The sequence below is a fragment of the Dermacentor silvarum genome, chromosome 5, assembly GCF_013339745.2.
Source record: "Dermacentor silvarum isolate Dsil-2018 chromosome 5, BIME_Dsil_1.4, whole genome shotgun sequence".
Classification (NCBI taxonomy): domain Eukaryota; kingdom Metazoa; phylum Arthropoda; class Arachnida; order Ixodida; family Ixodidae; genus Dermacentor; species Dermacentor silvarum.
The window spans coordinates 131,997,498-132,020,293 of NC_051158.1; the positions used below are offsets into that span (position 1 = coordinate 131,997,498).

At 47.7% G+C, this 22,796-nt stretch overlaps 1 protein-coding gene across 1 annotated transcript in view; it reads left to right on the top strand.

The window, feature by feature from the left end:
- The first annotated feature begins 3,639 nt into the window (after window positions 1-3,639).
- LOC119453762 (TNF receptor-associated factor 6) overlaps window positions 3,640-22,796 on the top strand; it is a 248,856-nt gene continuing 229,699 nt past the window's right edge. The window contains exons 1-2 of the mRNA XM_037715815.2: window positions 3,640-4,599; window positions 11,103-11,216. Coding sequence (XP_037571743.2) covers window positions 4,300-4,599; window positions 11,103-11,216 — 414 coding nt within the window. The 5' untranslated portion in view covers window positions 3,640-4,299. The remainder of the gene's footprint in view (window positions 4,600-11,102; window positions 11,217-22,796) is intronic.

Here is a 22,796-nt window from a genome sequence, read left to right on the forward strand (position 1 = left end):
CCATATGGAGTAAGCATAGTAGTTTTGTTCGATGCATAAACTTGGACACATTCGCTTGTTTACTAAATTAACAAGCCTGGTGCCAGCGCGCACAAGCAAACGTGGATAGATAACACTCGATGTCCGTAGACAACCACTGTCAAAATGCTGGCGCGAGCAAGCGCGTCTGCAGCAACGAGCGACGGCTCTTGCAGTCTATCGCTTCAGCGGAAACTGAGCGGCGAAAGCCCAGCATGTACAATGTTAAGAGCCTTGTAGAGATCGCTTTCAAAATACGGTGCGCGCGACCACGCGCGACCGCCCCGCAAAGTATAAGTACGCAGTTGCTGACACAGAAGCTGCAGCCCCTCCCTCCCGCGCTGCCTCCCCGCTTTCCTCCTTTCGTGTGGAAGATTGCGCCACCAGTTCCCTTTGCACCCGGTCGCTAAACGTCGCCTCCCCTCCTTCCCATCTCCCCACTGCGTTTCGCACGACGGCAGACATCGTGTTTACTCCCCGCCGTGCGTTCGCTCTCCGTGAAAGCGCGCGTCCCTCGCGCGTTTACATTCGCACATTCAGCATACAGGGCGTGGCGGGGATTTTATCGCCCTTGGACTTTTTACGGGCCCTTACGGCGACGCCGACGACGACGGCAAAAATCCGCTTGGAGGGTCCGCATAATTGCTATCGCAATAATAATGTGAAGCCGCAGACAATGGTTAATGCTTGGCATATATCACATAACAAGGCGCGGGACGTCGTGCATGTGGTTAAGTGACCAGACCGCCGCCGAGGTAAAGTTGTGTCCGTGGCGCATGTGTACAGCCGTTCTAGCAAACGCCCACCTCCTTAGCAGCGTCGTCGAAAAGCTACTCTCCGTGAACCACCTCAGTGGAGACGGCGGTCCTGCGAAAACAAAACGGGCAAATTTTCACTCGGTCGTGAAAAGCTTAGGCACAGCGAAATTGTCGATCCTCAAGCCTTACTGGCTGCTACTGCTAGGTATTACCTTGGTTTTTGCTAGGTGTTAACTTGGTTTAACTAAACTACGCATGTAGGAAGGTATTCTCGAGCGATCATTTTCGGAGGCACCTTCTCTTTCACGACATTTTACGTGACTAGCGCTGGACGCGTCGGCGCCTAGAAGCGACAGCGCTCCTGGCATGTCACAAACGCAGGCAGGCTAATTAAGGTTGGCACAATGCCAAGAACGTTGTTGCTTGCGACGCCGAACGCATTGAAGGCTAGTCGCTCGATATGAATCGGCCAGCTTCGCTGTGTCTTGAGCTTTGCGGGGCCTTGTGCTAGCTTTCGCCTTTTTTTGTGCTCCTGGCTCAGCGAGCCGCGGAGAGAAGAGAGACGGGGGTCGGGAAGGGAGGGAGCTGGCGAGGAGGAGACCGCGTGCGCATGCCAGGCGCCGCCCTCCTCCGCCCTCCCGGTTACCATGGCTACGGCGTGGCAGTTTCTCGATAAGAACCACAAATTACGGCTGGCTTAAACAGCTTCGCTGCTAAAAACGTCCCTCGTTCTTTCCACGAAGTGAAACCGTATTTCGCATGAGCATAATTTCTATCATTTCTGCCGCCATTGTTTATCAAATTACCGTCCTTCTAGCTCCCTGTTCAGCTGCAAGATACCGAGTAGAACCCGCTCCGTCCATACTACGTGACAGCAATGAAGCACTGACTGATCTTTCCTTGCGCCGATAAAAAATGATTACGTGCCTCTCCGAGCGCCTAGTTAAGTCGGTTGCTGAAGCCATGCGCTCCCTGCAGCGCCACCTGTGCGAGTTGGCACTGCGGCAGCTGAGCGGATGAGGTCATCCACAGCGCCGCTTGCCTATTCTTATCTAGGCCATCCATCATCCAGAGTGACAGCTGCGCCGCTTATCTCATTCTTGGCGCTGACGCAGCTTTCATCGCCCAGCCTCATACACCAGCATCGCGAATCTTCAAAGTGGGTGCATATATGCTCACGAGTAAAACAATGACAACGTCTACATCGCCGTCATACTCCGTATGCACAAGGAGTCCCACTCGTATAAACATATGACAGGAAGACTTGGAGGCTGCGTTGTGTTTTCAGCTCCACACTAGCTGGGTCGTTTGCGTTAGAATGTGAGAGCCTAGTCTGGCAGGCCTGCATCGTGCGACAAGCAAGGCCAACACACGCAGGCAGATTTTTGAGGCATACGAAATTGTGTGAGAGGGAGATGTCTGTCACCCAGCCATCTGCATTCCTCTCAGAAAAAGAGTTAAATTGCTTGAAAAATTATTTTTAGTTTTGTTTAATATATTTTGTCGTTTCGAAATGTATTTTTATTTAGCTATAATTTTAATCAATGGGTTACATTTTTATCCACTAGCCTTCCTTTTCTTTTTTCTATTCTACTTTCTTTTAATCTCCTTTAATCTGAGCTAGAGCACTGCACGGGCCGATTTTTGCGGCCCGAGCCCGGCCCGGGCCCGTTTTTGCATTGGACGGCCCGAGCCCGATCAAAACCTTTATGGCGAGACCCGGGCCCGGCCCGGGCCCGGAAATAATCTACGTTACCCGCCCGGCCCGGCCCGCCACCCCTTTACCTTAAGCCCGAGCCCGGCCCGAGCCCGACTCGAAACCGGCCCGAACCCGGCCCAAGACCGAAAAATACACGTTTTTCAGAGTTGAGAAGCCCAAGAATAACTCGCAGAAAGCCCGAGCCCAGCCCGGGCCCGCGTCTAAAAACCCGAGCCCGGCCCGGGCCCGGGTCAAAAAGCACACGCCGTGCCCGAGCCCGGCCCGAGCCCGTGAAAAAACTCCTCTACCCGGCCCGGCCCGGCCCACGGGCCGGGCCGGGCCCGGGCTTTCGGGTAAGCCCGAGCCCGTGCAGTGCTCTAATCTGAGCCCCTCTTATTGAACTCAGTGCCGTGTGGGAGCCTTCCGTAAATTCTCTGGTGGCTGATAACTTTTACCTTTTCACGAGTCAAGCTTCCGAATGGCACGGCGGGCCCCTAACAATAATTTGCTTCCTTCTACCTATCTACCTTTTAAAACCCTTGTGAGCTGCAAGCACAAAGCTATCGCAAGTGAGCACACCCGCGTGCAATTAGGCAGAAAATAAACAGTCGGACAGTGAATGCACCGAGAAATGTTGCTGAGTCACAAGCAAGACAAACCGTTGCTTGAAGAAGTTTGCCGACTAAGTAATGACGAATAAAATGCACGGCTCCTGATTTAATTTATAAATGGAAAGTTTGGACAGCTTGGAATACATTTCCATGCCCGATTTTAATACAAGCACTTTATACGCTGCACGCGCTGTTTGGACAAAGCGTAATGAACCCCGAAAGCGCTTACATGTCCTGTGAAGTTGCGGCGAAAGCTGCCTCTCATCCACCCAATCACAGTGTATGATATCCACCCGAACTGGGGTTTCGTCAGGCGCACGGGCGTCATGCCCTGCCATGGCAAAAACAGAGAAAATGCAGCGTGCCGAGGCAGGCAATAGATGCGCCTGCAGTCGATCAAGCATGGCGGCGCCCACGGGATGGTCCTGAAAAGTATCTATAACGAACGCCGTAGTAGTGAACTCCGCAATAATTTCGACCATCTAAGGTTCATTAACGGGCTCCTAAATCTAAGTACACCGGCGTTTTGTGAATTTTGCCGTCGCCAAACTGTGGTAGCTATGGCCCGGAATCTAACCTATGTCGTTAAGTTCAGCAGAAGAATAGTATAGCTTCTGAGAGGTCAGTAAATAGGCTATTTTGTATCCAAGCAAAGGCATTGGATTTGGTTACGTGAATATGTAATTGGTATTTGTTCCAACCTTGAAAAAGAAAAAAAAGAAGCATTCGCGCTTCTTCGTGAAACCCCGACAGCCGAGTCCGAAAGCCCATTTCGTAGTAAACAGGTATGACTCAATGTGACTTTTCTGGGCCCCTGTACTACACTCGTTGCTATTTGCTTGCCGGCGCTTATCCGCTTATCTGGCGGCGTTCACTCCATGTCGCTCCCTGCAGATAGTATGACGGGCGGTCGTGCTCGCCCGCTTTATCTCTACATCCTGCACATCCAGCAAGCAGAGTGCCTACGTTTCTTATTCTGCGCGTGGACTCTGAGCAACCCTCTGGACGCTTCGTCTTCGTCCGCAAAGATCAGTGTGTGTTTATGCGAGTTTGGAGCATTCGAGTTTCGAGCTTATATGAGTTTCGAGCGAGTGACTGACTCCTGTGTTTGCCTCCTTTCGCGGAAATCAATTGTTTTCTGTGTGTCCGTTTCCATACGGCTTCAACAAAGGCATCTGATGCATTATAAACGAGACCATTTCTTTTGAAGACCATGCCTGAGCTTCCGCGCATCGTAATACTCCGCGGATTCCAGCGGGGAGTCGACTGGAGACCAACACAACTGGCTGATCCGGTTCCCTCGACGCTGCATGCATGTAGCCTGTGTGGTGGCGTGCAGAGAACTATCAATGTGCTTCCATGCTTGCATGCATTCTGCGACAATTGCCTGCAAGCGAGTGAGGCCGAATCTCAAGACTGTCACATGCGCTGCCTACTGGATGGCATGTCGTTCGTCTGCGAGCGAGAAATAGTTAGTAAGGAATGTTCTGCGGAAGATGCTGCGTCGCTGAAGGTGAGCTTATTGACCATGCTAGCTCACCTTCTGCTGTCTTACGCGTGCAAGAGATATCGAAGCTTTACAGTAAACTGTCAGGAGCGATCAAAAAACCTACGTGCACGAGAATAATACAGGTCGATTGGATGGTACATGCACCTGAGAAGCATGCCCTCTGATGTTATTGTTTATTAGATACAGTTACCTGTCTCATACAGCAAATAAATCGGTTCAAGGCCCATTGTGCTTTAAGCTAACCTGACACAGGAAGAACGCAACATTTTTTAGAATGTGTTTTTAAATGTTTGGTTTCCATCATGTGCGAGTTACGATCAACTTGTAGATTTCAATATATATTGCAAGCTTTGAATTCAATTTTATATGTCTTCTGCTCATCTGTCATTTCACAATCGCTGTAAAGGATGTGTACAATGAACTCATTTATAATTATTTTAAGCACGAACCGTCTTCTTAGCAAAACGGGTTGTCACTATCTCTAAAACACTGGCTAAACACAATGTGATCATACGTGCGATTCATTTGTATATTTTATTTACAAATACTACTAAAAGTACTAACGGCGCGTAATGTTCTATTGCTTAAAACATCAAAATAACCAACAGGTATGAAAGCTTTGCAGACCCGCATGGCTTGTTAAATTAACTCAGTTGTGGTACTCTGTGCTTGAGACACAGCGCTTTTTGTTTATTCTTATTATTCCTTGAAGTGTTACTGGTACATTTCACAATGCCCTCTCTGCGTAGCTCTATCATAGGGCGCAATAAAAGAAAAGGATAATACATATCAAGTTCCCTGAATTGGATATTCTAAGCTAGAACAAAAGCACCACTATTTGTTTTGTTCTTTAAAAAAAGGAGAGTAGACTTCAGCTATTTTTTCGGCGCTGAACTCATTTACTGTAACAGCAGCATTCTCTCACAGTGAAGCGCAGGATCTTAAAGCTTGTTTGTTTCGGTTTGCTGTTGCTTCCTCAAAAAATTGCGTTCTCCCGCTTTAGGCAACTGGGCAACAACCAAATGGTAGTAGGGTGGTTTGTTGAGGGGGAAGGGTGTGGTCGTATAAAAACTTGCATCAAGATTTAAAAATATGCAAATGCCACGTAGCTCGACAGAACCAAGGTAATGTTGTTTGCCGTCGCTTGGAGATACTAAAATTGATTTTTTTTGCATGCCGCCTAATTACCTATTGGACGTAATAACTTATTATTCTTCTCAAATAATATAATTAGGTTGAAAGTGTTAATGAAAAAATGTAGAGCAACATGAAAAACTCCCGATAAAGCTTTCTGTTGCTCAATACGTGCTACATAAAAGTGTTTTTCCGAGCGTGAAAGAAGCCCGCGAATACTCGCAAAATTGCCGCGCGGCTGGCCGCTCGAGGCACTTTGCGAGAACCCCTTTTATACCCCTGACACACGGGCAAAAGTAAAGTCGTTTGCAGGAAACCCCTTTTGTTACTCCGACGGACCCTTTGCAAAAAGGAGTTGCGCCGATGACACACGGCATCGCACTAACTTCTTTAGGTGGTTCCTCAGATGAACGCGAAAAAAAAGCGCTGCTTATTAAAGCAGCAAGAGAGAAAACATTTACAAGAAGCTGCGCATGTAGATTACATTAAGTGATTGTAGAACCTAAGAAGATTGTTTCCCATTTTGATGGATTATAATGGGCATATTTGGAATTTAACATGACGGCGCTAGCGACGTGGTGCGGGCGTTTGAGATTATAGATAGAATAAATCTTCACTGTTCGGCAAATCGCATTACCGCTAAAATTTAAAACATTTTTCGAGGTAATACAAATACTTACGGGGCACCTTAGTTGTGTAAGAGGTACTCTTCTATTCATGAGTTGTGCACGCTGTATGCGAGAGTACACCTTTCCGCTCGAAAAGTAGATGCCCGATCTTGTTTCCCGCAAAGGAACTTTGCCGGGAGGCAGATACTCCTTTGCCGTGTGTCACTGCACTTGAAAGCCTTTCCGGTAGATGTCCCCTTACCTAAAGGACATTAGAGTGCCCATGTGTCAGAGGTATTACACTTCTAAAGCCAATGAGGGTAACTTCGACGAATTCGTAAAGGTGAACGCGAAGGTGAACTTCGACGAATTCGCAGTTGTTCCCGTCGCTATATGAACTCATAAGTAGAAACGTTGGTAGGTAACTCTAGAGAGTTTGCTACGTCGGGCTTAATATCTTCGAATGGGCATAGAGCATCTCGGTGGAATTCTGTTGCTTTTGTGGCTTAACAAAATAACTTCGATGACATTTGCAACCTGACTAACAGCGACTGAAGATAGTAAAAACTGATGGCGTTTCTGATTCGTGCATTGTGGATGGTGTAAGGACAAGCGTTTCGAAAGGGCCGCGGCTTCGTTGGGGGCCAGTCAACCTGCAAAACCCTATCCTCGGTGGTCTCGACACTAGGAACGATTGCGAATCTGACATGGTGACCGGCGTATGCCGGGCAGATGGTTTAGACTAAAGTCCCTATATAAGAAAAGTACCGCCATCCTTTGATAAACGCCGCTTCTCTCTCTCATGTATCTCCGATTGGACGATGATAGCGCGCGCTTTTCACTTCTTCATATTTTCTTTTTTTCCGCCTCAGAGCCATGTTGAAAGTCCTCTGCGCAGCCGCAGCGCCGGCGGCGGCGGCGGCGGCGCGTGCCCGGCCTGAAAGCTTCAACTTGGACTTTCTAGGTGCGCCACCGTCGACTTGGCTTTCGCAAGCAAAAAGTAAAGAAAAAAGCAAGCGCTTTAGGAGAGGAGGCGTCGGAGGAAAGAGTAGATGGCGGTACTTTTCTTATACAGGGACTTTAGACGACTTCGTAAAGGCGTGGTTATGCCCGCGTTTAAAGCATGCCAGGCAGCGGCCTATGGAGATGAGTCACCCTGTCGACGCCAGGATCGTAAACAATTTGGTCTCTGTATGCCAGTAAAAATGAGTGCGTTTATAGTCGCCGGCAGAACTGCGGCGATTACTGTTGTGAGAGCACATGCGCAAAAGATCACGGTGAGCGTGCGCTTTCGTTTGGTGAAGGCGCAAACTCAGCCCACCATCTTCAGTACATTAGAATTGTAGGCCTGCTTGCTGCTGATAAGCCGAGATAGCGCACGATGCACTCCAGTCAGGCGGCTTCGTTGCAAGAGAGGACGCGTTCTAGTCCCGCGCAAGCTGCGTCAAATCATGCTGCACACCGCCGGCTACACTAACTGCGCTGTGACGGTAGAATGTAGAGCATCCACTGTTCACAGGCGTAGCGTAAGTGCGCCGCCTGTGAACAGGAGAGTCTATACCTACTGGAGAAATTGTGCTTGGTAGTTAAGATGAGAATTGTAAAACGTAGTTACGGAGTCATCAACACTCAAACAGCGCAAATGGATGCTTTACTGTCCTTTACCGGGCAAAAATGATCATTTGCCCACATTTTATGCATAAAGAGTTCATAAGCGCGGCAAGAATTTTTTACAGCGAAGCTGTTAAGGGCTACATCCCCGAGGATCATGTCCACGATAGAAAAAAAACTATCGTCATCAGCATTGACTCGAGCGTCGTCGTCTTTTTCAGTGCACAGCCCCTCCTCCCTCCCGGCGATCTGAGTCCCCGCTATCTCTCTTCTCTTGCGCCAGTCGACCCTCTTTAATGCAGCAGCCCCGCCGTCCTCGGCCGCCTGTGCCGCAGTCTCTCGTCTGTCTACGAAAAAAAGTTGGTCAACGAAGGTGTGGGGTGTGAGAGGAATTCCCCGTTAGCGTTGGTTGTATATACGGAGCTTTGGGTGCAGGGGGGTGTTCTGTAAGAGTCCACCTAGTGGACTGTCCACTTCGGCTGCCCGATTGGCTTCAGCAGCACGAGCGAGACAGAACCATCCAGTCTCTTTGTCGCTCATGCTGCGGGAGCCAATCGCGACAGCCGAAGTGGACCTTCCACTGGCTGGACTCTTACAGAATACCCCTGGTGGTCAGGGACTCTTGTCTGGGAACACCGTACAAAAGCGTGAGGCACGCGGTAGGAATGCTGTCCCCCGTGGACGCCTAGCCAGTTCTTTCAGAGCCGGGCTTTGTGTAGCCGTCGTCTAAGTGTTAAAAAAAGTTGTCGCAGTTTCACCTGAAAGGCGAAGCATCAATTGCGATAGCAAATTTGTAGAGAGCTATACGGAGTAATGATATCAGCTTTATCAGCTGTATAAACTTGGACATGCAGCAGCACCGGCAACACGCAGAACTGTTGTCGACGCCGTCGGCGTTTTGCCCGCGTTCGCTCAAAATGCGTGCGGCGTTGGTGACTGTTGCCGGAGCCTCTGATATAAATAGGCACTTGGTGCCCCAGCTAAACGTCGCCTCCCTTCCCTCCCCCCCTCCCCCACGGCCTCTCGCGTGTCGGAAGAAGGCGCGTTTGCTCTACATATATGGTGATTGTAAAGGAGGAAAGAGACGCCTACTTCTGCAGCCCTTAAGGGAGCACGGCGCAGAACGCGCGTTTGTTCTCCGCCGTGCGTTCACTCCCCGTGAAAGCGCGCGCCCCTCGCGCCCTTTCACTCGCACATACAGCGTTCGGCGCGCGGCGACGATTTCATCTCCATTAGCCGCGTTTACATGAATGCGACAGTAGCGCATCGCATTTCCAAGCGCATTTGGGAAAGGCGATGCGACGCCGTTTACATGTAGCGCATTTAACTCTCGCGAGAACGTAGCGCCACATGGTATCGTATGAGGTAATTACAGCCCACTTCCGGCGTAACTGGTTTCCGGTAGTGGGCCGGGTGCGTAAAGGAAGCACGAGTTGACAATTACTCGCGAGCATGGAGGAAGAAAAACATTTTTTCCTTCCTCCATGCTCGCGAGCAACAGGACCGTGTGACGCACCTGCTTTTTTAGCCGCCATGTTTGTTTTGATGTCTCGCAGTGCGGCAGCGGCCGCGCCGCTGGTTGGTTGGCCGGTTGTAATCCCGCAGCGAATGCTTTCCCATAATTCCTGATGCGATACGCTTCTGTTTACATGCGCCGCTGAAATGCGCATTCTCCATCTCAAACTACCCTTGTTTGGCGAATTGGATACGATACGCCTTCCTAGCGAATTACCTCGTTTACATGAGATGCGATACGCTTGAAAATTGATACGATGCGCTTCTGTCGTATTCATGTAAACGCCGCTATTGACGTCATACGGAACCTCACGGCGACGGCGACGCCGACGGCAGAAATCTGCTTTTGAGTGTCCATATCGCAATAAAAATACCTCATTGTGCTACTCGGACCCGGCACCGAAGCCTCTTTCCCGAGTACGTAGCGAAGGGGTTGGTTGACTATTTTGTAGCCAAATTCAACATAGCAAATCCCCAATATAGCTAAACCCTAACATAGCAAATCCCACCAGAACGCCAGCTTCGCTGGACTTCCCTCTTCACAGGGTGGAAGGGCTCTGACGTTTTCGTGGCCCAGACATGTTTTCCAGTGAGGACACATTTTAGCAATGCCTACCAGTGAAATTCGTAGTGGAATTGAAATACTTTTTCCAGCCTCAACCAAGATTTACTAGAATTATAACTTCTAGATCATAAGCTCAAAGGTTGGCGCAAATAATGAGCTATCAAACGTATTTTTATTTGGAGGTTCTTTATTTTTATTCAGGTCTGAGCATAGCGAAAAAGTGACCTTACAACATCGGAAGTAATTTTCTGTAAAAATGCTCAATTTTATTGCTCAACATGATTTTACTGGAAAAAACGGTCAAAATATTTTGGCCAGAAGATTCCCGACGTTTATGTAAAAAAATATCTCGAAAACGAGAAACTGAGCCAGGTAAACGCAGCAAACTCCTAGATATGTTCACCTATGATGTAGCGTCAAACAACCACGCCAGTAGAATATTCTTAAATAAGATTTGTCATTGCACATAGGTTAACACCTTCAGTCTAAAATGTTTACTTTCAACTAACATTTGCTTCATCGGAAAAACTTCAACGAGCGCTTGCGTCTCCAAATGTTTTTTTTCTGTCATAAACAATTTGGTAAGCCTGACTTTCACAAAAACCAATTAGCTCAATTTTGTCCAAGATAATCAGCGATGGTCGCTTTTATGGACAGGGACGTTTCGCGTTGAATGAGCCAAAGGCGAGGCCAAACGGGTGCATAGTGTGCGGAGTGTGCCCCCCTTTAGCTCATTACCTGATTTCATGTCTTACCCGTTGAATGCAGCAGACAGCCCTCCTACAGAAAATTTGTTTGAACAATCATCAGAGGGGCATTCTTTATCACCACTACAAACATTTCACACATTTGTCACCCGTAGGGTAGGTTATGAAGCCAAATGTGATGTTCGTCATGAATAACTTGAAAAAGCACGCTGCGGTGCTAAAAACTGAACATAGATTATTGGCACGTTGGGGAGTCAGATTAAAGTCTTCTTAAAGATACTTGTTCAGCGCCTTGTTCTTTCGTCGATCCTTGCAGTTAAGTAACTGTATGGTTATGCTAATTGATTCCCTCGTATTGTCCTGCAGGTGGTGTGCTGGAACGCGTGCTATGGCTGTGATTTTATGGGGCCAGTCTCTAGTTTACCAGAGCACTTCGAGGAGAACTGCTCATTTCATCCAGCCGTCTGTCCTCGATGCAATGTTACCATACTTCTAACGGACCTGCCGTGCCATTATCAAACAGGCTGCATGCCGTCTCTTGAACGGAGTGACCTGACAACTCGGGATGCGCAAAGCAGCAGTTCTACAGTGCACAGTACTTGGCACGACGATGTCACGCTCACAGCTCATGACACACTAGTAAGCCTGGAATCCAGGATGAATGAGCTCGTCGAGTACATAAGAAACCTCGATACGAAATCTACGCTTATGAGTGTGAGTCTCAGTGAAGCCACTGACTTTCTGCGGCAAATGGCTTCCACACCCACTTCCCCCTCCACTTCTATAACTAACACTCTGAGTCCAGAAATGACGCCATTATCAACCGATTTTCAAGAGAATAAGCAAATTAACGTACCGCAAGAAAACAGGACAGCTGACGTAGATGGGTCTGTAGCCTCCCTAATTGATACTTCTGTCGTAGCTGGTCCCCTTTCGCGTGCCCGGGAAACGATACATGCAGAGATGTTGCCTGAGGCCGTCTCTTATACGCCTACGGTGCGTAGACCCTTCAGAAGACAAACGACGCAGCTGACACAATACCTGTCGGAGCAACATGGTGACGGTAGAGAGAAGCGAGCCCTTCTGGTGTTGTTCAAGAGGACAAAGCCAGTGAGTACTGGCTCGGCTTCTGATTTCCTACCGCTCTATGACCTCCTTAAACGCGGCTTAGAACTCTCTATTCCAGAGACGTGGACAGCGAAGGTGGTCTTGGATGGCAACGAAGACTGCCATGTAAAAATCGTCATACTGGAAGAGAACTCGGCGCTGGACGTCTACGCTAAAGTTGAAGAGCGGCGAAAAACTTTCAACCCGTGGAAGGTGGAGTCCGTGAGGTTGACGCATCCCAACGAGAAAGCCTTTTCATCGTCCACCGTTGTCCGTCGTCTTTTTGAACCTACGTGGACACATTCCAGAGCTGCTCGCCTGAAGTTTCAAGCCAGCGGGTATGGATTCTATGGATCCAACAGGTTTGAAGCTATGTGTCGGCGCGGTTTTGTGGTGGGGAACAACACTGTGAAATTCTGCGTTACGCTCGTGCGCAAATGGAACGCTCCCGGAGAATCCACCACGGCAGAAGGAATATCCAGTACAATGGTGCCAGTCACATCAAATGAAACGTAGCCTGTTTTCTTCGGTTGCTTGAAGCATTTCAGATCATACTCTCATCATGTTTTTCATCAAAACATGAAATATATTCTTCTCAAGTTCAATATATGCACAATCAATTGCAATACATATGAATGCGTTACGGTCACGTCTGTACACGTGTGCGATTCAATTTAGGTCCTAAAATAGTAATTTTATTCACACGTATACAATACACGTCAGCTAAATGCAATAAAGGTGGCAAGCTAGGCATGCCTCCTGATAATGGATAAAAACCTTGGTACTGCAATGAACAGTCAGCGGTAACCGAGATCTGCAATAACATTTTGGACTACGTAAAGAGCACAGTTTCAGACAATGCAGATATAGCGCAGCCTCAATGCAAATTTTGGGTGCAAAATTTTTGTGGATGCGTGCAAGAAGGCTACCGAGAATGGATGCCTTTTATATACAAAATAAATTAAATCCCGTTACACATTGAAAAATAACTGAGGAATTTGTTGAAGGTTGCAATTGAATCTGGAATTTACGTTTTATTCGCGTAGCACCAGGAGCACACATCGTCTGCTTAGATGCTCTTTAACGGTTACTCAAATATACAACTAACAGCCCTAAGCTTTCACAATATGGCTTCAGTAGTATAAGTAGTGATCCGTAACAAATTCGCTCAAAGCGAGATTTGTTTTCGGCTGGCCTTTGAAAAGCAAAGAAATAAAAGCACACTGAGATAGTCATAAAACAAAGTATTATTACGCAGATTGATGGTCTATGATAGAAATATATAAAAATCTCTCAATTCAATTATATGTAGGAGTTAATGCTGGACGCCTGATGTCTCGCGGTAAAAGATACGTTACTGTGTTAGACGGTTTAAAGCAGGAACAATGAACTGGTTGTTCAGCTGTAATAAAAAAAAATGAAGAAGCTTGCACTAAGTCGTGGAAGGCTTAAGACACAGCGGAGCTAGTGATCACCTAGGTTCTTGTAGTGTTTGCTAGATATTTTTGTTTTTTGAAATATATTTAATGTCTTTATGAAATACATGATGAGAGTATAATCTGGTTATTAGGACTAGTCAAGTTGCTGTTTGTAGCAAATTTTTCCTAATGCCTTGGCACCGTGTATCACTTGTTTTCAAGAATAAACGTATTATTATTATATTATTATTATTATGCCAAATTGTGCTAGGTGAAGCCAAGTTTTTGCTAACTTATGCCAACTTATGTTTGCCAACCCACAAGCTAAAGTAAGCTTCAATTCTGCAACGCAACTGCAAAGCCCCTTTGCCACCTTAAGCCCCAGTTTTCACAAATATCAGGCAAATGCTAAGTCCAGCAAGCACTACCAAGTCATCCGCACCATTTACCGGAATTTATTGATTACCTATTAATTGGGTATCGCAAGGTATTGGCCACGTATTTGGGCTAGGCTAAGCACTACCTAGTCATCCCCGGCATTTTCCGGTATTTATTGATTATTGATCGATTATCAATCAGCTATTGATTGGCTATCGATGACTGACTAAGCTTAAGTAGTCCCAACCATGCTTATCTAGACTTAGTCAGGCTCAGTTTCACTAGTTCACGTGGGTATGTGCCATTGTGCTTGGACCCTTTTTGTGCTACCGCCAGGATCGGCCCCAATTTTCTGTTCGCGTTTGACACATTACACCCGGCTTAAATATATCCGCTGCTAAAAGTGGTCCAACCTCGCTTTAAAGTGTAAACTCTCTCTGCATGAAAGAACCGCGTCTAGCAAGAGAAGGTGGCTACTACAAAACTCCTATCTGGCTGTCAAATATATGCGTGTCATGTTATGTTCGCGCCTTAGCAGAGACTAAATAAGCAGGAAAGAATTGAGGCTACCGAGTATGAATGAGGCTCGCGTTGTCTAAAAAGAGGAAATCGGGAAATTTTGTATCAATAGCTTGCCAGGGCGAGCTTATAGCACCTAGCAAATGCCAGGGTATGAGCGTGCATAACTATATTTCTCGAGTAAGCAGCGCATTTGAAGGGCAGTTAGTCAGTGGGAATCAGTTTTGCTGCACGTGGCTCAAAATACGTTGCAGTTAGAGAAAAAAAGAATCGGGAAAAAAAGACATCACTGCCTTTTATTACCGAAATTTATGGAGTTTAACTGAATAGTTTGAAGTTTGAAACCAGGTGTGCTTTGTCTGACCGTCCCTCCAATCTGTAATGCTGACGACTAACACCTTCATTAGTAACGTTATTACGCGCGCTTCAGGACTTCTCATTACAACTTTACCAACATTACATTGCTCGTGCTGCAAAGAACCACATTTAAAGCAAGCTGACCAATATTGAAATACATTGTGACCTAATCTCTGTGCAACCACGCGACTGGGTCTAGTCTAAGTAATTAAACAAAAGAATAACTATTTATTGTGTGCAATACAGAGTCACCCTTTAGGCCTTGATAAGGTATCACGAACCTACGTCTACAAGAGCGCATGATATATCAGGGTTTTTCACAAGGAAGGTGGAACACACAATTTATTCGTTATTATTAAATACATAGCAAGAGGCTTCTGCAGCGCATCAAACCTAGAAACGTTGAGAAAACACGCGGAGGCCAGACAAATTAGCCTTGAAACAAAATGTCGCTCACGGCCGTTAGGAGGATTTGAATTATTATCACCGCACATGCGCGCTTGAGCGCCGGAACCGCTAACGAATGCTCCAATGTGCAAAATAGTTCCGTAGAATTATTGTGTGGTGCGGCGCTTTATACAGTATCTGAGAGCTGTGGCATCTCTGCCTATATGTGGATGGTAGACTGTGTAATACTGTAGCGGACGAGGAGGACTTTATTCTTGAGAAAATGACAGTGTGTTGCTGTTGAATTCTTCACCGCCGTGGTCGCGAAAAGAGCGGCGATGGCATATGTGAGGCTTTAAATTACAATTATGACATTGAGCCTCAAAGATACCGAACATGGAGGACGCACCAAGGATGAGGGTTTTGGCGGAAGATAACGCCGAAAACAGGGAAGCCGTCACAGTCATACACGACGTCGCAAAGATCAGTGCCAAAATTTCGTTTACTTAGCCGCTAAGATGTCAACCGATTTCTCGATACCTGAGAACTACACCTGGTGAAAATGTATTTTTAATACGAAAATTTCGTACGTACCACTGCATCACTCCCTTCAGAGCTTAAACTCCAGGAAGTATCACCTTACATATAAACAAGCTTATGTTTCTTCGTCCAATGTGACTTACCATGTAGGAATAGCAAAAAGCAATTATTGCAGCAACTCGAGAAATGATTTCAGCTTATTGGGCACGGCAGGCATGGGTATTTTCGATTACTTTGGCACCTCCTACCCATTTCTTCTGTAACTACTGCATTCGTCGCCGTTCGCGCAAAGTGAAAGAGCGCATTTTTTTCAGGATCAAGCAAGAACGTAAGCAAGTGGGTAAACAACGCGTTTCTAGATGACGCGATCAGCTGTCACTATTGTAGCCAAACGAACTTTTAGCTGGCCTTTAACGCCGAGTCGGTAAAACACGACGTGAGAAATGAATCACAGATTCCTGGCTAAAAAAGAAAAAAAAAAGCGAACGTGAGAACATGGTTATGCCTATAGGTGTGGGGGTTACGCAAAGCAACTTCTGTACTACAATCATGTATCTTGTGAGGAAGTTCTTCGCGCACAATCTTTGTCCCGTGACAACAATGATCGGGGGAGTATAAAAAGGCGAGATGTCGTAATTAACAGGTGAAGTTCGCTCAATAATCCGGTAGGGTCCAAGAAAACGGCTGTGGGATTTCTAATATGAACCGGCGACAAGTAGTTGTCTAGAGGAATTCTTCGTCGCAAGGGCAGAACGTCACAGTGGGGTGAGTCTAGTTGTAGCAATGCTTGCGAGAGTTCTTGGAGATGTTGGTGTAAATGCGCGTGAGGTGGTGGCAGTGGGCGAGGCGGGAAACAAACTGTTCGAAAAAAGTCACTGCTGATGGGACAGGAGCTGAGGAGAAAGATGCATCAAGGACGAAAGTTGGTGAGCGGCCGCAGACATCGAAGAGTGGGGAAAAGATGGTGGTATTTTGAGCTGCAGTGCTGCTGTCAAAGTATAGCAAGGGTAGGATTGCATCCCAGTTTGTGTTCTCCGGGCTGATGTTCATGGCAATCATGTCTGAGAGTGTACGATGGAAATGCTCGGTCAAGCCATTTGTTAGTGAGTGGCAGCTGGTAGTTTTCTTATGAACAGTGCTGGTGGCTCATAGAACTTCGGAAGGAATGAAGAGAAGAACATCTTGCCGCGGTCGCTGTTGAGAACACGTGGCACTCCATTGCTTAAAAAGATGCTTCGCAAGAAAAAGTCCTAAACTTTAGAAGTCTCGCCAAAATGCAGAGAACCTGTCTAAGCATACCGAGTGAGGTGACAAAGCGCTGTCACAAATCAGCGTTTGCCGTTTGTGGTCAGAAAATGAGGCCCGGTCAAGTCTATTCCGAAAACCTGAGGGAGAGGCAGGGACAGGCAGGGCAGGACTCAAAGGGAGAGGCAGGGCAGGACAAGGGAAGGGTTGAAGGGGCCCAGCGGCAGTTGACGTGGGGCATACAATGCGCGCAAGAGGCGATATATTTGGCCGCGGTTGATGAGAGACCAGGCCAAGATAACGGGCTTCGGATGCTGTCGTAAGTCTTCTGATAACCAAAACGACCTGCCATTGGATTGTCGTGAAAAACTTGTAAAACATCGCTTTGCAGAGTACGGGGGATGACGGGAACAAATCTATTGCCATCGGGGTCAAAAATGTTGCGGTGTAGGGCTCCGTTGTGAAACTTTAATCGGTCAAGTTGTCGACGCCGACGTGCGTTTGGCAGCCAGGTCGAAGCACTGCGGAACTCAAGAATAGTCCTAAAGTATGGGTCTGCATGCTGGTGCGCAGCAATGACTTGATGGCAGTCAGCGCCTGGCCAGTCTAGTGTTGTTATTTGTAAAGGGGATGAAGATGGCTCAGACGCGACAAGCTGTCAGCGTCTTGGTGCAGGCGGCCAGACTTGTAGACCACGGAATAAGAAAACTCTTGTAGCCTCAAAGCCCATTGACCAAGCCGGCCTGTAGGATCTTTTAGCGATGAGAGCCAGCAGAGGGCATGATGGTCAGTGACTACGGAGAAAGGACGACCGTAAAGGTAAGGCCGGAACTTCGCAACTGCCCAGACTACAGCAAGGCATTCCGTTTCCGTAATGGAATAGTTGCGCTCAGATGGTGATAGGAGACGGCTTGCATAAGCAATAACGCGATCCTGGCCACGCTGACGCTGGGCTAAGACAGCACCGACGCCATGACCGCTGGCATCTGTACGCAATTCTGTAGGGGCATCAGGGTAGAAGTGGGCGAGAATGGGTGGTGAGGTGAGAAGAGTGACCAGACGAGAGAAGGCGGTGGCTTCTGAAGTACCCCACGAAAATTGTATGCCTTTCTTCAACAGATTAGTGAGAGGTCTAGCAATTGCCGCAAAATCTTGAACAAAACGACGAAAGTACGAGCATAGCCCAACAAAACTGCGAACATCTGCGGCTGTCTTCGGAACCGGGAAGTCTCGGAAAGCGCGAGTTTTGTCGGGATCAGGCTGTACTCCGGAAGCGTCGACGAGATGGCCCAGAACCGTAATTTGGCGGCTGCCAAAACGACATTTGGACGAGTTGAGTTGCAGCTTCGCCTTTCGAAATACATCAAGTATAGTTGTTAGACGCTCAAGGTGAGTGTCGAACGTTCGCGAGAAGACGATGACGTCGTCGAGGCAACAGAGACATGTGGACCATTTAAAACCATGGAGCAAGGAGTCCATCATACGCTCAAAGGTGGCAGGGGCATTGCATAATCCAAACGGCATTACTTTAAATTGGTATAGGCCATCAGGTGTTATGAACGCGGTTTTTTCTCTGTCCATATCGTCAACAGCAATCTGCCAGTATCCAGAGCGAAGATCAATACAAGAGAAATAGCTGGAATCATGAAGGCAGTCAAGGGCGTCGTCGATACGTGGGAGCGGGTAGACGTCCTTCTTAGTAATTTTGTTCAAATGACGGTAGTCTACACAGAAGCGCCACGTGCCGTCCTTGTTTTTAACCAACACCACAGGTTACGCCCAGGGACTAGAAGAAGGCTCAATGATGTCTTTATCTAGCATTTTGTTTACTTCATTTTGAAATACTCGGCGTTCCGTCGCAGAAACTCAATATGGTCGTCGGTGAATGGGCCATCGCCAGTAAGAATCCGATACTTGACCGCGAGCGTCTGGCCTAAAGGGCGATCGTCGAAGTCGAAAATACCTCGGTACGACGATAACACTTGGCAAAGGTCTTCAGCCTGCGCAGAGGACAGGTCTGCCGCAACCATTTTCTTTATGTTGGGATCGGCGCCCGAGGCTGGCGCGAGGGGCCCGCCATGTTCGGAAGAACCATCGGTTGAGAAAGCTGCCACTTGATGGTCACCGAGACAATCAACCTTGGCAAGGCAAATACCTTGCGGGAGAATTTGCTTTGCCAGTCCAAAGTTAAAGATAGGCATTCGAGTGCAGTTGTCATTAATAGTAAGAACACTGTGAGGCACGGTGACGTCATACTGTAGTGGAATGTCGGGCAGAGGAGTGACTAGGTACTCGCCATCAGGAACAGGTGGGGAAGACATCAGTTCAACATAGGCTAATGACTTTGGCGGCAGGCGAATAAAGCCGGTGGGGCGTAAGCGGCACTGGGGTGCATCAGGAGGTTCTGCGAGAATCGGCAACTCAAGGCGAAGGCAGAGCAGTCAATAAGAGCAGAATGCGCGGAGAGAAAATCGAGGCCGAGAATTAGGTCGTGGGGGCAATGAGCAAGCACGGTGAAGAGTACAGGAGTGTGGCGGCCGGTGATGCTGACACGGGCCGTACACATGCCGACGATAGGGACAGTACCTCCATCCGCAACGCGGACGACGCGTGTCGACGCTGAGGTGAGGAGCTTTCTGAGCCGTCGTCGGAAGGCAGCACTCATAATAGAAATATGGGCTCCGGTATCGATCAGTGCAGTGACACGATAGCCGTCAACGTCAAGAAGGTTTTGGTTCGTAGGCAACGTGAGCAGAGGATTTGAGGGCAGGGTCGACAATGCAGCTTCACCTCCTGAAGCTGCAGTGGCAAGTTTTCCGGCTGGATCCGGGAGGCGATGGGAGGCGAAGAAAAGCGGCGGGGTTGGGGCGAACGAGACTGATGGCGTCGAGGGGAGGGCGAGCGGCTGTAGCGAAGGTTGGGAGCTGGGGCATCAGCGGCAGCGGGTTCATGGCGGGTAGCACAAGGAACAGTAGGTCGAAAGGTACGGGAATAAGCGTCGGCGTACGCCCGAGCAGGTGGTGGCCATCGGTTGCGGCAGCGACGAGCGACGTGGCCGATGCGACAGCAGTGGAAGCAGATCGGCCTGTCATCAGGGGTACGCCATTCGGACGGGTTGCGGTATGAAGGAGAAAATGACTGCCGGGGACGAGGAGGGCCACTAGAGAACTGGGGAACGCTGGGTTGAGTCGTCGAACACACGGCGTTGAGACCCATGTTCTCAAATTCCTGTCGTACGACGGCCTGAATCATTGCAATCGTGGCTGCAGGGGGATCGGGAGGCGTCGCGGAGAAGGCTGGTGAACAGGTGGCCTCAAGCTCGCGGCGAACAATACGGGTTACGTCGTCACAGGTGGTCGTCTAACGAGGTCGACCCTCACATGTCAACGTAGCAGCAGTGTTTGGTAGCCGCGTGATGTGGTGAGAGATACGGCGGCTCTTAGCCTGTTCAAGGCGACGGCATTCTTTGATGACGGCGTCGATAGTCGAGACGTTGCCGAAAACAAGCAAAATGAAAGCGTCGTCGGCGATGCCCTTTAGCACATGTGCCACTTTATCTGCTTCAGAAATAGTGTCGTCCGCTTTGCGGCATATCGCCAAAACGTCGAGGATGTATGAAACGTAGGGCTCCGTAGATGTCTGAACACGGGACGCAAGAGCCTTTCTCGCGGCAACCTTGCGCCCAATGGGGTCGCCGAACAGTTCCCGTAGCTTCTCTTTGAAACTGTCCCAACTGGTTAACTCATCTTCGTGCGTTTGGTGCCACACGCGTGGGGTGCCGCCGAGATAAAAGATGACATTAGCGAGAATAATTGTTGGGTCCCACCTGTTATTAGCACTGGCGTACTCATAGAGCTTGAGCCATTCGTCAACGTCCTGTCGCTCCAGGCCAGAGAACACACCAGGGTCGCGATGTTGGGCAACCGTGACGATTGGAGCAGGCGGACGAGCTGAAGCCGTTGCAGACGCGGTCTAGTCACCCAGCACCTCCACCAGGATGTTACGTGTGGAAAGACACACACGAAAGAGGCTATTTACAATATATTTACACTGGAATCAAACCACCAGGCCGACACCTTGCTCGCGCCAAAAACCCATACACACTTCATCGTCTTTCTCACGGCGGCTCGTCTCTTGAGCATCTCTAGATGATATCGTAATAATATTACCAAAACGGCCAGTATCTTCTAAGAAGCTATGCAGAGGTTTGGCCTAAATTCCTAATTTTCACAAAAGAACAGGTTATATGTAGGCGTCGTAGATTCGCTTCAAATAAGTATAGCTTGGTGCAGTCTTGGAATACTAAGTATTTAGAGTAAAGAACCATGTAATCAAAATGTGCAAGAATTATTGCATCGATGTTGAATTGCATTGAAATACAACTATATATATATTTTTCTATTTCGTTCAGCATTTTTGCAATGCTTGCTCTGGAGGCGAACAGCCGCTATAGTAGAGTAGCGCACTCCGTGCCGTAACGCATTCAGAAACCTGTGCAGCCAATTTAAGGGACATATATTTGTTTACACAAAGTAAACATGCAGCTTGAGTAACGATCTATACAGCCAATTCCTGCATACATAAGCACTTCAAGCGGGAAATTGTTGGTTAACGTAAGTGGAATGAAAATGAGAATTATGAATTTGTAGGATAGGACTAAGTAAATTTTCAGTGGTCCGACATCGTTTTCGTGCAGTTAGCCATATTCCTGCATGTTAAATAGTGTTCATTTTCATCGAAACTGGATATTTGAGGCCAAATTGATGATTTGTGATGAAAGTGATGATTTGCGACACAGCAACAATATCATCATCATCATCATCATCAGCCTATATTTATGTCCACTGCAGGACGAAGGCCTCTCCCTGCGATCTCCAATTACCCCTGTCTTGCGCTAGCGTATTCCAACTTGCGCCTGCGAATTTCCTAACCTCATCATCCCACCTGACTTTCTGCCGTCCTCGACAGCGCTTCCCTTCTCTTGGTATCCATTCTGTAACCCTAATGGTCCACTGGTTATCCATCCTACGCATTACATGGCCTGCCCAGCTCCATTTCTTCCGCTTAATGTCAACTAGAATATCGTCTACCCCCGTTTGTTCTCTGATCCACACCGCTCTCTTCCTGTCTCTTAACGTTACTCCTAAGATTTTTCGTTCCATTGCTCTTTGTGCGGTCCTTAACTTGTTCTCGAGCTTCTTTGTTAACCTCCAAGTTTCTGCCCCGTATGTTAGCACCGGTAGAATGCAATGATTGTACACTTTTCTTTTCAACGACAGTGGTAAGCTCCCAGTCAGGATTTGGCAATGCCTGCCGTATGCACTCCAACCTAATTTTATTCTTCTGTAAATTTCTTTCTCATGATCAGGGTCCCCTGTGAGTAATTGACCTAGATAAACATATTCCTTTACAGCAACATTATACCCCACATTTATTGAACAGGTTAAGTTGTCACAGCCCACCAAGTTTCAAAAGACTGCCATGGATTGGTTTAACAAATAAAACTTCGTTAATGTGGAAACATTAAAGAAATGTTGCAAATAAAAAAATCAACGCTTCTGCTTTGAAAAGAACTCTGAATCAACGTCAGTCTGACTCTTCTTTACGTGTATGTCTTATGCAAAAAAAAAACATATTCTTTGTAGCCGTAAGTTCAGTTTCGTGCTACCGATTGACAAGTGGATAAAATAAAAATATGCAATGGAATCTAAAATATGAAGTTTCGGACCCATGCTGATCTATCGTGGAATTGCCCTGCGATGATGACCACTAAGTCGAGCAATCACCACGCAGTGATCAGAGAATGAAATGGCTTGCAGTTCACAAAAAATACTGCTTTTTAGGCACGCTGAAGAAACATATATGCTATCTAGACCAGCATGAGAACGCCCTGCAAGTTTGTGTCGGAGTACAAACTCCTAGAACAAGAGCAGGTATCAAAAAGCCGGCAGATCCCACGCCCTGTAGCAATCGATGTTATGCAAAACAGTGTGCGGGGGGCCTACCAAGTTAACTTAGCGACCATTGAAGCACCAAGACGCAGGCGGCTGTTTCATGACCTACATGACACGCATGTCCTGACATTCATGTCATGAGTTCCTCAGGAGTA